This window comes from Amphibalanus amphitrite, unplaced genomic scaffold (genome assembly GCF_019059575.1).
Source record: "Amphibalanus amphitrite isolate SeventyFive unplaced genomic scaffold, NRLGWU_Aamphi_draft 000171F_arrow, whole genome shotgun sequence".
Taxonomy (NCBI): Eukaryota; Metazoa; Arthropoda; class Thecostraca; order Balanomorpha; family Balanidae; genus Amphibalanus; species Amphibalanus amphitrite.
Genome location: NW_024881666.1, coordinates 589,881 through 604,058, shown reverse-complemented (window position 1 = coordinate 604,058; position 14,178 = coordinate 589,881). Strand labels below are relative to the sequence as shown.

Genomic DNA, 14,178 nt, shown 5'->3' with positions numbered 1-14,178 from the left:
CGAGAGTTCCCTAACCTGCCTCCAGGGGCGTTCTCAGAAGAGGACCTGACAACCAGGCGACGCTGGAGACATGCTCAGCAGATAGCCGAGCACTTCTGGAGACGCTGGTCCAAGGAGTATGTCCCGACACTGATGAAGAGGGAAAAGTGGACGAGAGACACCCGGCAGCTCCAGGTGGACGATGTAGTTATCGTGGCTGACAACAACGCCCTTCGCGGTCGGTGGCCGATTGCTCGGGTGACGAAGGTTTACCCCGGCTCTGACGGGCGAGTGCGGTCAGTGGAGCTGAAGACGCGAACTGGCACGTACGTCAGACCGGTGGTGAAGATATGCCCTCTGGAGAAGGCAGCCTAATGCACAAGCATGATACCACATTCGCTGAAGGTGGCAGATATCGACGAATATCGATTGGATTGGACGGAATATGTGTGTTTTCCCTCATGTGTAATGACCTATATTGGTCATGGGGTGTTTTACAGCCGCGCGTGCTCGTCTCGAGGGGGGAGGATGTCGCCGATTCGATGGCTCCCGGAGAATGACGGCGCGTGATGATGTAAATTAAATGTGACCTCGATAACGATGTAAAATGTTTTTTGAATTCGATTCGTAACAGCTCAGTAAAACAATACATTTTGTTTGGATCGGCTAGATTCGATAATTTATAGTTCGTTATTTTATTCGTAAATAATCGAAACAATTCGCTTGATCTTTCGCAGATGTCGATTCGCGACACTCAGTATGTGATACATATATACCCCTCGATTTGCCCTCGCGCTTAGTCTATTTTTATCATCACTGTCGCTTTTTTATCCGAGATAATGTCGCCGCTAAACGGGTTGTTTTGTTTGCTTGCTTGCGTTGAATGGTCATTACGGATTATTGAAGGATTATGATAAAATAGGAATGGGGCAAGGGAGGATATGCACTGCAGGTGTTTAATTTAGATCACAAAGGCATCATTTCTGGCATCGTGCAGAGTCACTATCTCCCCCTCCTCTGCACTGCGGCATCTCTGCGCCCCACACGCGGCGTCCTCACTCCACGGCCGGCCGCCGCCAACTGACCCACTCGCCGGGCGCCGCGACCTGACCCGTGTCACTGCCGCGGCCTGGGCAATAGAGTCGGGGCTGGAATCCGGGGGTTCGACCGGCCGGCCGCCTCTGGAGCGGGGGACTTTTTAGTAAACCTACTGTACATTGCTTGCACGTGGATTTCCGTGTAAATAACGCTATTGCAGCAGAGTCTAAAGAGAGAAGATGATCATCTGTTAGGCCTGTGGTCCCCCCAAGGGGTGGGGGGTGGGGTGGGGGGTCGTAACCCATGTGACCCCCCCTGGATCCGCCACTGCTCACTACTACGTCAGCCCGCTTCATGTTGTTGTATTTTCTTACATTTTCCCATATTTACAGTTAGGCAAGAGATACGAAAACTATGGGATAATGACGTCATCAAACACAGTTTCGGAAATAAAAGCATTGCGATAATCGCTCACGGCAAAACAGGCCGAGTGAGCACGACCCGGTATAAAAGCGGACACGCACGCACGCAACGCACACACGCACACACACACACACGCACACCCACCCACCCACACGCACACACGCACACATACACACGCACACGCACACGTACACACGCACGCGCACACACACGCACATACACACGCACACACGCACACACATACACGCACACGCACACACAGGGGGGCGCCTGGTGTCCGGGGCTAGCGGTGGACTACTGTGGTGGGCCGGCGGTGTATAGCGGAGCAGTCGACACGCGTCTTAGCGGCACACGGGAAGACACGCCGTGCCGGCCACCGCCGCGCACTGGCGCCACATCAGGCCCGTGCAGTGCACACAGTAAAGCAGAATGCACTATACAAAAACGAAACGCCAGAGTGGTGGCCGAGCCACATCCCGACAAGACGGCGATACGCGCGGTAAACAACGAGAGAGAGAGAGAGAGAGAGAGAGAGAGAGAGAGAGAGAGAGAGAGAGAGAGAGAGAGAGAGAGAGAGAGAGAGAGAGAGAGAGAGAGAGAGAGAGAGAGAGAGAGAGAGAGAGAGAGAGAGAGAGAGAGAGAGAGAGAGAGAGAGAGAGAGAGAGAGAGAGAGAGAGAGAGAGAGAGAGAGAGAGAGAGAGAGAGAGAGAGAGAGAGAGAGAGAGAGAGAGAGAGAGAGAGAGAGAGAGAGAGAGAGAGAGAGAGAGAGAGAGAGAGAGAGAGAGAGAGAGAGAGAGAGAGAGAGAGAGAGAGAGAGAGAGAGAGAGAGAGAGAGAGAGAGAGAGAGAGAGAGAGAGAGAGAGAGAGAGAGAGAGAGAGAGAGAGAGAGAGAGAGAGAGAGAGAGAGAGAGAGAGAGAGAGAGAGAGAGAGAGAGAGAGAGAGAGAGAGAGAGAGAGAGAGAGAGAGAGAGAGAGAGAGAGAGAGAGAGAGAGAGAGAGAGAGAGAGAGAGAGAGAGAGAGAGAGAGAGAGAGTCGCAGAATGACACGATGGGTTGCGTAGAGTGAACTAGAGTGAGTCGTAGCCGAGCGGCTTAGACAGGTCCGTTAGACCCAATGCCGCACAAATACAGCCTATGACTAATGTACGTGCAGCGGGATTCAGCGTCGCTAGAGCTTCGCCCATGATGCCCTCACAGACGGTGGCACAGAGAAGCCGCGGGCACGGCAGCGCCGACACTGCCGCTAAACCGGCACTGCTAGCGCTCACATGGTACTTTTAACAGCTCGGTGTGCTGGTGCGCACGGCACGCTCTCAGCCGCTCACGCCGCGGTCATCTGCCCAGAGCAGCCGGCACCTGCGGCACTGGCGTCGGCTAGGGCCCGGTGGTCTCCGCCGGTGACGGGTGCGCCGCCACCCCCGGGCTCTGGCGTCTCGACACCATCTCACCAGTTGGCCATACCGGGCTTGTTCAGTGTCATGAAGTAGATCTGGCAGGCGGAGCCACCTTTGGCCGAGGAGAAGAACACCTGCCGGCCAGCCAAGACGTGCATCAGTAGACGCTCTCTGCGCGCAACCGTCTCATACAGGGATGGTAACTCAAAAGTTCGTTGACACCTACCAACCATGCTTTTTCGTCAATTATTCTGAATCAAAAGGAAATTCAATGTCGAAATTTTGCAGGGGCATTGCTAACAACCGTCCTCAAACAGTGTCATTGTTTTCAAATGCGTTCGACCCTTCATGAGCTCAGAAAAAGGGTTCACCTCTGACCATGAAACTGGCATAAAAATGGGTACATGGGTACAACATGATGATCATTAAAAAAAATGGTGATTAAAAATTTTGAAGGACGAAACCATACGAGACTATATAACAGCGTTTTGAACGACCCTCCCTCGTACAAGAGCAGACTCGTATGCCAGAAAGCAGCTACAAATGCGGCCAAAACTATTGAAAACTGGCAAGAAGCTCATAAATAAAGGGTACCCAGTTTCAAAAATAGTAGATCATCGTACAATAAAGACAAAACATCGTTAAAATTCTTCATTATATCTAAAATGTTACTTTTTATAATATAACAAAAATTGTCAAAGTCAAGGGCAATTGCCCCCCCCCCCATGGTAAATAAGTGTAAAATTTGATCCTAGGAAGTTTCAAGAGGTAGATCTGGAGCGAATAGCTTTCTTTCAGACACAAAATTCCGACAAGACCACGTGATAGACGGGCTTCAGCCGTTTACAAAGCAGAAGCTGTCTTAAGGAAAACTCTCCGCAACCCAGCGAATGTTTTGGCATGAGGAATGTCCAGCGTTTGGAATTTGCAAAATTTGAACGGTGTGTCTCAGAAACAGATGGCCTACACATTCGGCTATGATATTATGTGAAAAATTTACCCCTGGCATTTCCCGTTTGTTCAGGAATGGGGTCGTTTTGCAAAAGAAAAATGGTGCTTTGGATGTCGGCGCCAGTCTATGTGAAGGAGTTGGCGCCAGAGAATGCCTACAAAATACTCATGAATGGTGTCAACTGTCAATGCAAGCTGTCGGCTTTCAGGGAGAAGCAAATGTGGCCGGGGAGCTCGTCAAACCTAAATCCGACGCAGAAACTACAGTGGATTTCCCTGCAAAAGTTTGAAAGCAGGTCACCTTTTATCAGCCTCCGGCAGCTGACGTGACGAAAATCGGTATCGGCAAATATTTTTGGAGCAAAGGATTTGGTTTCCAACATTCCGAATTCGTTGTCAAAGCACGCATAGGTATTTGTCATGTGTGCACATATGCATCAAAGCCGTATATTTTTGGCTCATTCTTATTTGCTTTATCAACATGGAAAATGTGTCAACGAACATTTGAGACACACTGAACATACCGCACCGAGTGGCCTTCTTAACGCCAGACTTGAGCTCGATTCCAGCCACCTGGAATCGATTCCGATTCCGTTTCAGAACAAGCGGAGTTGATTCTAGTCCGATTCCACCAGTCACTGGGAAAGTGGAGTTGATTCCAATTCCGATTCCAGCTTTGTATTAGCCAAGCGGAATCGCTTCCGATTCCGACTCCAGGGGCCAAAAAATCAATGATTCTGATTCTGGAACCCCAGCGGAACCCCAGCCCCAGCGGTCCAGGGATCTCATTCCAATACTAGACAGAACGTCTTTCACTGTAAAAATATCGAAGAGGGTTTCTGTCAGTGACAAGCCCACAGCGCCCCTTCCTAACTGAGGGCCACTTGTTACCTGAGGGGCCCCTGGCCATATGAGAGGCCCTGGTCACCTGAGGGGACCCTTGGTCACTTGAGGGGCACCTGGTCACTTGAAAGGCCTCCTGGTTACCTCAATGGTCACCTGAGCGGCCCTGGCCATCTGAGGGTCCCCCTGGTCACCTGAGAGGCCCCCTGGTTACCTGCGGGGCCCTGGTCACTTGAGGAGCCCCTGATCACCTGATGGGCCCCTGTAGCCTCATTGGTCACCTGAAGGCCCCCTGTATAACTTGAATAACTTATATATAACTTAACTTGTATAACTTGTATAACTTGTATAACTTGTATATGTATAACTTGAAGGACCAAGTTATACTTACGATAGCATAATTGGTAAACACAGTTGCCCGCAAAGTTTGAATGTCAATCAGACCGATCGTCCACCAAGCGCCTGTGGCCAAGTGGCTATAATTCTCGCATATCACCTAGAGGAGCCGAGTTTGATTCTCGGGGCGGCGAGTTTTTCTCATGAGCTCCGGCGTCTAATTGAACGGTTTTACGTAAGCCTGCAAGTAATATAAAGCAAACCCCTCTTATTGACGAACGCGGTTGGCGGCTCACACGCATGTTGCAGGTCAGAGTGGGTGGTATGAAACGACGCGTCTCGACCGTCTCCGTGTTGTTTGCTAGGTGTGCACGCTGTCAGTGCACGGGTTTTGTGCATTTCGCCGAAAATCATTCTGGATTCTAACGAAATCGGACGTCTAAATAGGCCGACTCGGCGGCGCTCTGAACGGCAGACGGCTTAAAAGATCAACTTGAAACTTATACGCCCGTCTAGCGGCATCGATTTTGGCGAGGCACTTTTCGGATCTTCGGCATTTTGGAGCATAGTTAGAGATCCTCATCCATGATACTCGTCGCATCACATCAATCAAACAATCAAAATCAATCACGCTGCAACCATCTATACCAATACGGCCTTGGCAACGATTGATTACAAACAAAATCGCGCGCCCGCCGCCCGCCGCCTGTGAAAACAGCTGGCTAACCAACTACGCTCCGCCCCTTCTCTGACGTCATGGCCGACGTCACGCCAGCGGCTGGTGCAATATGATTGGCGGGTCCGTATCAAAGCGTCCAAAACCGCAGCACCCAAAGTACGCAACATCCAAAACCGCAGCGTCCAAAGTACGCAACGTCCAAAATACGTCCAAAATCGGGTTTATAGGGGGCATTCACAAAGTCCAAAACCGAAACATCCAAAACCGCACCGTCCAAAGACGTATCATCCAAGAAACGCAACATCCAAAGTACCTAACCTCCAAAACCACAACGTCCAAGACCATGACATCCAAGGCACGCAACATCCAAAACCAACCTAACCTAACCTAACCTAACCGAACCGAACCTAACCTGATTTTTGCCTATCCCTAACCCAACCTAACCTAATCTAACCTAACCTACTGATTTTTGCCTATCCCTAACCCAACCTAACCTAACCTAACCTAACCTACTGATTTTTGCCTACCGGGGATAAGGAAACCCAACCTAACCTAACCTAACCTAACCTAACCTAACCTAACCTAACCTAACCTACTGATTAATGCCTACCGGGGATAAGGAAACCTAACCTAACCTAACCTAGCCTAACCTAACCTAACCTAGCCTAACCTAACCTAACCTAACGGTTTTGGATGTTGCGTACTTTGGATGTTGCGTACTTTGGATGTTGCGTACTTTGGATGTTGCGTACTTTGGATGTTGCGTACTTTGGATGCTGCGTCCTTGGATGTTGCGTTTTTGGATTATACGTTTTGGATGTTGCGGTTTTGGATGTTTCGGTTTTGGACTTTGTGAATGCCCCCTATAAACCCGATTTTGGACGTATTTTGGACGTTGCGTACTTTGGACGCTGCGGTTTTGGATGTTGCGTACTTTGGGTGCTGCGGTTTTGGATGTTGCGTACTTTGGATGCTGCGGTTTTGGACGCTTTGATGGTCCCCCCATATTGAGTGACGGGTAGGACGAACTTTGGTAGGCATTTCTAGTATATCTACTAGAAAACCTACTATATGTGGTCGGGACTAGCAAAAAGTTAGTTCAAACTAGAATATGGTAGCGCTTATGGTCGGCAGTTGTGACGCGCACGTGACATTCATTTCTTAAATTTCTAAAATAACAGGTTTTAGGGGCCGATTAGTGGGCAGATACATTCTATTAGCTATTCATAATTGATTATGCAAACATTCAAGAATCTACATCATTCGATTCTAGCCGAAATCACGCGGCGCTCCCAGGATTCGAACTCACGACCCTCGGATCCGTAGCCCGATACGCTACCGACTGCGCTACCGAGGACCGCGCGCCGACGATCGGAGAGGCGGATCGTGGGTGCTGGCGTGCAGAGAAATCTTTACCCTGTACGCCGTAGAAGATCGGCTGGGTTTCGTGAAAAATGGTAGAGGAATTGTCGAAAGAAAATTCATCGATCTATCATTTGAGACTAAGAACCATTGATTCCTTCAAAGGTTGACCGAGATATCGCTCGCTGAAAACAGGCCATTTAACATGTAAACCCTATGGGCTGGTAGGAAATGTACGCCGTGGAGCAGCAGTGCTACCAACTAACTTCGGCGGGGGCCGCCTCCCGGCCACCTTCCGCGCGGTGGGGGGGGGGGCATTTTTTGCCCTTCCCCGTATCTCCGAAACTACTGGACGGATCCGGAAAATTGAAACGGCGTTCGATAGCCCTGTCAAATTTGTCGAGAATAAGCAAATTTCATTGACCTCGGGGTCACCGATGACGTCACAGGTCAGGTCAAAGATAAAATGTTTCACCGTTCACGGATCTTCTAGGGAAAGCGCTATAACACCGAGGAAAACGCATTTTGTCGAAAATCAGCGATAGGGCGTCAGGTGTCTAGTACATATGTTGCTATAACAGGTCACTGGTCATACCAGGTCAGGTCACAGGTCAGTAAAGTTGGGTTCATGTGGTGACCCTTGGTGACCTGAAGGTTGTGCGATGCATGTTTAATGGCCAATTTTTCATTTCCAACTCAATGATGTTGGTTATTAGACCATCAGGTACAGTTTAGGTCATTTTTTGGTGGAGGTCAGGTCAAGATCAGGTAAAAAAGGTCAAATTTCAAAATTGATAGTTTTGCATAAAATGGGCATTGATTCGATGCAGCTCGTCACGGGGAGTCTAATTAATTGTGGTCTTTGTTTTGCGCTACGAGGTCTAGAATTGCTAAAAATTGAGTTTGAAAATTTGACGTCATCAATTTTGAACAGTTTTTTTCGCTATAACTTGGCCAAAAAAAGAAGTATCGATCTCAAATTTGGTATGTAGATAGAAGGTGGTAGGACTATCACATGTTTTCTATTTTTTTCGAAATTCAAAAAACTTTTTGGATTTTACGGTTATTATATTCAAAAATATACTTTTTATTTTGGGGGTCAAAATCCAAAAATTTCATAAATTCGAGATAGCAGTTTTGTAGCCCTTTTAATTTTACATTTCAATTCTACACCTTTTATGTCTAAAATATTTTTCTGTATCTCTAAAGCTGTAGGCCTGACAGCTCTTCCCGCGATACCTTTTTTGGGTCAAAAATGGCAGAAATGACGTCACTCTGACGTCATTTGTAGAATGATGTCACTCTGACGTCATTTGTAGCCAACCTATCAGAGCCTTTGGAAAAAATTTGGTCACAATGTGCAATAGCTGTTCACGGGAGGGTACTGAAAGTTTGGTGAGGATCGGCGCAGCGGTTCTGGAGATATATTGAAAAAAAAACTTAAGGGGGGGGGGCAAAAAATTGCCCCCCCCCCACCGCCTGGAAGGTTAATCCGGCGACCGCTGGGCCTCCGCGCCACCCGCCGGCCGCTGAAGGGGGGGGGCATATACATAGTTGCCCCCCCCCTTTACCTCTGCGTTGATATCGTCGCAGCGCGAAAAGATAGAGAAACGAAACTATGCATGTATCTTTCTGGATACCTAGCCGAGGTTGAGTTCAAATTTGGTGTCGATCCCATTTAAAATGACGTCACAGTGACGTCAGAAGTCAAATTATAGATTTGCGACTCTCAGCTTCCTCGCGATATATCCGATATACCGCGATACATCTCATATATGAGACCGAATATAAAGGACCGATTATTGGTCAAGAACTAGATGAAAGTGTCCTTAGATGTTTTAGGATGCCAGCAGGTGCTGTATAGTCCATTTACAGTTGAGCTTCATGCTCAGCGACATCAGAAACGGTCCTTTAACGGGGTTACATGAGCGATCCGTTCCAAATACGCACTACGCTAATGCGCATCAGCTCCCCACAAACGTATCTACGGCACCGGTTACATGAGACTAATTCGTTTTATCTACGTCAAACGGATCTTGTTTGGCTCACCCGGGCTGACTCCTCGACGGCCGGTAATTTGCATCACAAACGGAATAGGATTAGCGTACAGTCATGGCGCAGTTGCGGCATTTACCGGGACGACTGAACTAAATTTTAAATACTTATATCATTTGATAGGCTCAAAAACATTTAAAATTAACATGAAATCAAAAAATGAAAACAAAGTTTTCTTGTTTTAAGTCACTGTGCACTGATTCACCATGCAGCGACAGCAGGGTGGTCAGAAAAAAAATTATCTATCAAAATATTTCATTCATTTTATTTTTGATCTTTATCAAATTCACCTTCAAAGACTAAACCGAAATATCAACATTTCTTTTTGCTATTTTCTACGAGGCAGCCAATAAAAAAATGCTTAGTATTTTGCATTTTGACGCTTCCACTCAGCAAAGAATAGTTCTTGTGAAATACGGCCCGAATCGTGTGCCTCGATTACATGAGCGAACCGTTCCAAATACGCACTACGCTAATTCGCATCAGCTCCCCAAGAACGCATTCAGTGCACCAAATACATGAGCAAATTCGTATCAGTGACGTCAAACGGATCCAGTTTGGCTCTCGGCCTGACGGAAGGTAATGCGCACTACAAACGGAATAGCATACAAATGTGGCGCTTTTCCGTAGCAATAGAGGTGACTGAATTAAAAACTTAATTTCTTGTGTCTTTTTTTGCATTTAATCTGCTCTAAACATTCTCAATTAACTAAACAAAAAAAAGTTAAACATAAAGTTGTCTTGCTTCTGTAGTGCTGTCAGAAAAATGTTTCAACAGAAAGTACTTTGATATTTTCTTTTTGGTTTTCACTATATTTATTTTTGAAAACTTGACAAAATACCAACATATTTTTTTAATTATTATTTCAAAAGAAGAAAATGAAAAAATACCTATTATTTTGCATTTTAATGTTTCTTTTTAGAAAGAAATAGTTCCTGTAATATGTATCTTGGTCCTATTCGCTTCTAAGCCTCTTTCCCTGCGGATTTTGTTCGGACCGCCGATTCGTATTAGCAGGTGGATACATGAGTCGGTAGTACGCTCCTGATTCGCATTAGCGGTGAATCCGATCGTGATACGTATTTGCTTTGCTCATGTAACCGCGGATCGGATCGCCGATTCGTACTAGCAGGTGGCTACATGAGTCGGTAATGCGTTCCTAATTCGAATTAGCGGCTAAATAAGTATTTACTGTGCTCATGTAACCCCGATACTTATCAGAAAACGACAAAACTTTATGACGTCACTGTGACGTCATCTTGAGGGCTACAACCCCCAAACTTTCCTCAAACATTGTCTAGGTATTCATTTGAAGCTATGCGAAGTTTGCTCGTTCGCTCATCAGGTTTTGGAAATATCCCACAAAACGTAAAGAGGGGACAATTTTATGCCCCCCCCCCCCAGCGGCTATTGCGTTAAAGACCGGTAGGTATGGGAGCTATTAACCCATTAATGCCGCTTGGGTCATATATGACCCAAAAGCAACATCTTAACATTTTTTTCTCAATGGAGGCAAGTGGCACTTTGAGGAACTTGTGCGTGTGTTTTGTTGGATTTGTGGGTTCAGCGACGAGCGTCGGAGCCGCATAAAACTCGTGTGAGCTCGTCCACTGAAGTTTCTGGAGCCAAAGACGGCTGGACTGCACAGCCGCCTGTCACTGGCAATGGCGCGCCGCCCCCAAAAGTAACATTATATTATGTTTGCACTTTACTATCTGTTGAATGATCGTCCACCTGGCATCTAAATTTGTCTGAAAAAGGCATGATGTATATTTTTGCCCTTCTTGTCGCCATCGGATAACTTTCTTTCCTCGATAAATATCCTTGGGTCATAAATGACCCAGCCGGCAATAGTGTTGTCAATTTTCTCGTATGTTGAATACAAGGGAAGCAATTGATGATTATACGATTATTTATTTCTTGGGGTTGTGATCAGATCACAGTGGCGGATCCAAAGGAGGGGAACATATGGGTCACTCATGACCTCCCTTGGGACCCGGGGGCACCACCGACCTATCAGGGCCACCACAGGCCTGACAGGGGCACCTAAGGCCTAGTGTTGCGATGTTGGGATATCATGAGCGGACCGGTTGTCCAGGGCCGTGACGCGGGGCGGGCCGGCGACTCGGCCGGCCGAGGGGCACCACGGGCCTGTCAGGGGTACCACAAGCTTGTTAGGGGCACCACAGGCCTGCAGGAGCACCATCGGCCTAGCAAGAGCACCACAGATCTGTCATGGGGCACCACAGACCTGCCAGGGGCACCAGCCAGAGGCCTGCCAGGGGTACCATCGACCTCACAGGGGCACCACTAGCCTCGCACGTGCACCTTGGGCTAGTAAAGGGCTCCACAGGCCCGCCAGGGGCACCACAGGCCTGCCAGGGGCACCACAGGCCTGCCAGGGGCACCACAGACCTAGCAATGGCACCACAGACCTGTCAGGGGCTCCACAAGCCTGTCAGGGGCACCTCAGGCTTGTCAGGGCCCAGGGGCACCACAGCCCTTCCATGGACTGTGGTGCCAAGCTTGCTTGCCTGACCTATGGTGTCCCCTCAGGAGCACCAGAGGCCTAACAGGGGCACCAGAGGCCTGCCAGCGGCACCAACGGCCTCGCCAATAAGACGTTGCAAAGCATTGCAATGTAGTGCCTCTTAACACGCGCACTGCAGGGGGGGGGTTGTTTTCAACCCCCCCTGTGGTTTTTCGCAAATCGCGAGAAAACGGCGGCGCGTAGCGCCGCCAAATTTTGCATACCTGTTCTCCCAACTTTTGCACACCTTGAGTAAAAATTTTGACCCCAGGTGACCTATGGTCAGGTCACCAGGTCAGGTCAAGTGACCCTACCTCGAAACGTAAATTTCGAAGTTTGCAATCCCACCAAGCCCACAGTTGTTGAGATATGATCTTGAAACCCACAGGAAATAGTAAAGTCATCACGAGCTACAACTTGTATATCTCGGAATTTTTATATCGATGACCTAAGGTCAGGTCATTTTTGCGACCGGCCCATTATAAGTCAATGGGAGAAATTTCAACTTACTCTGAATGCCATCCTATGACTTCAATACGCTCAGGATCATAGTATTACAGGTCCCTGTTGGTGATTTCACCGAAACATATCACTTACGACCTTTGGAAGGTGATCTCCAGGTCATCTTAGGTCACCTGAGGTCACCAGCGGTTTTTCTTCAATAACTTGAGATTGAATAGAGATAGAGACTCCGTTCGACGTTTATCGTGTTTTTCTCGTCAATGCGGATCGAATGATATGCAACATGACCTATTTCGGTCAGGTCATGACCTTGACCTGAGGTCAATTTTTCAACTTGACCTTTCGAGGTCATATTATATATCATTCGATGCGCCTTGACGAGCTAAGAACGATGGCGTTCGAATCGATCCTCTGTCTTGTGTGCAAGACAAGTTATTCAAGAAAAACTACCGCGAAATTCCTGTTGTGAAAATCGTAACATTTTGTGTTCGGTGACCTCTGGTGACCTCGTTTTTGACCTGACCCAAAAATGATCTTAGTATTTCTTGTAGATCTCATCTTAACCTATCCAACGCCGTTTACCGCTTGTCGCTACGTTGCGCCGTTTTCGAGATCTCAGGGGGGGTTGTTTTCAACCCCCCCCCCTGCAGTTCGTGTTCGGCTCAGACCCGCTGCAGTGCGCGTGTTAATATTGTTTGGCTGAGACCGCTATACAGTATACACAATAAGGTATCTAGCTGAATCGGTTTTCGTGATAACTCCTTATTTGTGACTATGCTAATGCCGGTTGGGTCATTTATGATCCATAACTTGAGAACCGATGGAACAATTTTTTTAAGCTTGCACTGTTTTCTTACATACTGGGACCCGTGTGGCTAACATTTGTTAAGGACAACTAAACTAAATAAGCATGACTAAAGAAGAGTTATGACATCGAAATACACACCAAACGATAGAGAATTGATCAAGGATCACGATAATGAAGGTTTCAAGTCGATATCTCTTACCGTTTTGCCGCAATCGGCGCGGAAATATGAAAAAGCTAGATTTTTTCCGAAAATTTGACCTTTGACCGGTCATAAGTAGGTCAAATGTTGACCTAGGACCAAAAAATATACCACCAATCGCGAGATCTCGTTGAGAGCAATCGTTGGTCTTTTCCGCTAAGCTCTACGACGCTCCGTTTTCAAACGCCAGGGGGGGGGGGGGGGTCGCACCAACTGCATGGGCGAAGGTGGCAAAACACCGTTTACGGGCGAGGGTTAAAAATGCTTATGATTTGTAAAGCTCAAACCCTTGTAATTAAAAGTTTTTAGTGAAACAGGCCTCTAATGTAATTTCAAATTAGCTCATTACAACGGCGACTCGCGGCCACGATACTCACTCACCTTGTCGTTTCTCTCGCACAGGAACTTGAGCTTCTGCGCCTTTTTGTGCATGAACACGCCATCCAGGTGACCCGTCTCGACGGAGCGGATCTCGATGGCCTTGTTTCCCCAGCCCATAATCTGGCCGGTGCCAATGTACGCCACAGAAGTGGGCATCTCGCCCCACTGGACGATTATGTTCTTGGAAACCTGCGGGGCGGACAGGGCAGTGGCTGTGACTCCGCTGGCCGGCCGGCCGGACGAACATCACTCCGCGAGCACTCAAATAAGCGATACCATATACGCTGCTCGACATAAACACCAAATGAGATGACATCAAGAGTTGCCACATTGTAATTGTGTGTGTGTGTTTTTTTTTATTACATTAACCCCCAACTTCAATTCAATGAGCACCATAGACACAACATTACTAGGATTTTCGCTCCAGAGGATTGGCCCGGCGCGGGGCGTATTGGAGCAGACTCTACCTTAAGGCAATTTAAGGCAAATTTAAGGCAGGGGGGATACGACCCCCCTCGCCGTTTCGCCCCTGGTGGAGCTAACGCGTCGCGGAAAAACGGGCGTGTGCACCGTTACGAGACGCAGAGATTGATACCCGATTTTAACCCTCGTCCGTATAGAAGGGGGGGGGGGGGAATCGAACGGACCACCCTCGTTTTTTTCGCGAATAACTCGCGTAAAAAGCGGCCGATCCCGACGAAACTTTCAGTACCCTCGCGTTGATCAATTTTACACCT

At 47.9% G+C, this 14,178-nt stretch overlaps 1 protein-coding gene across 6 annotated transcripts in view; it reads right to left on the bottom strand.

Moving 5' to 3' along the window:
• Window positions 1-2,384: 2,384 nt before the first annotated feature.
• Window positions 2,385-14,178, bottom strand: part of LOC122383716 (serine/threonine-protein kinase mig-15-like) — a 396,652-nt gene continuing 384,858 nt past the window's right edge. For 3 of the 6 annotated variants that reach the window (XM_043370438.1, XM_043370439.1, XM_043370441.1), the window contains 2 exons: window positions 13,442-13,630; window positions 2,385-2,968 (listed from right to left, as the gene is read on the bottom strand). In XM_043370438.1, coding sequence (XP_043226373.1) covers window positions 2,885-2,968; window positions 13,442-13,630 — 273 coding nt within the window. In that variant the 3' untranslated portion in view covers window positions 2,385-2,884. The remainder of the gene's footprint in view (window positions 2,969-13,441; window positions 13,631-14,178) is intronic. The other 3 variants (XM_043370442.1, XM_043370443.1, XM_043370440.1) reach the window with 2 other exon arrangements.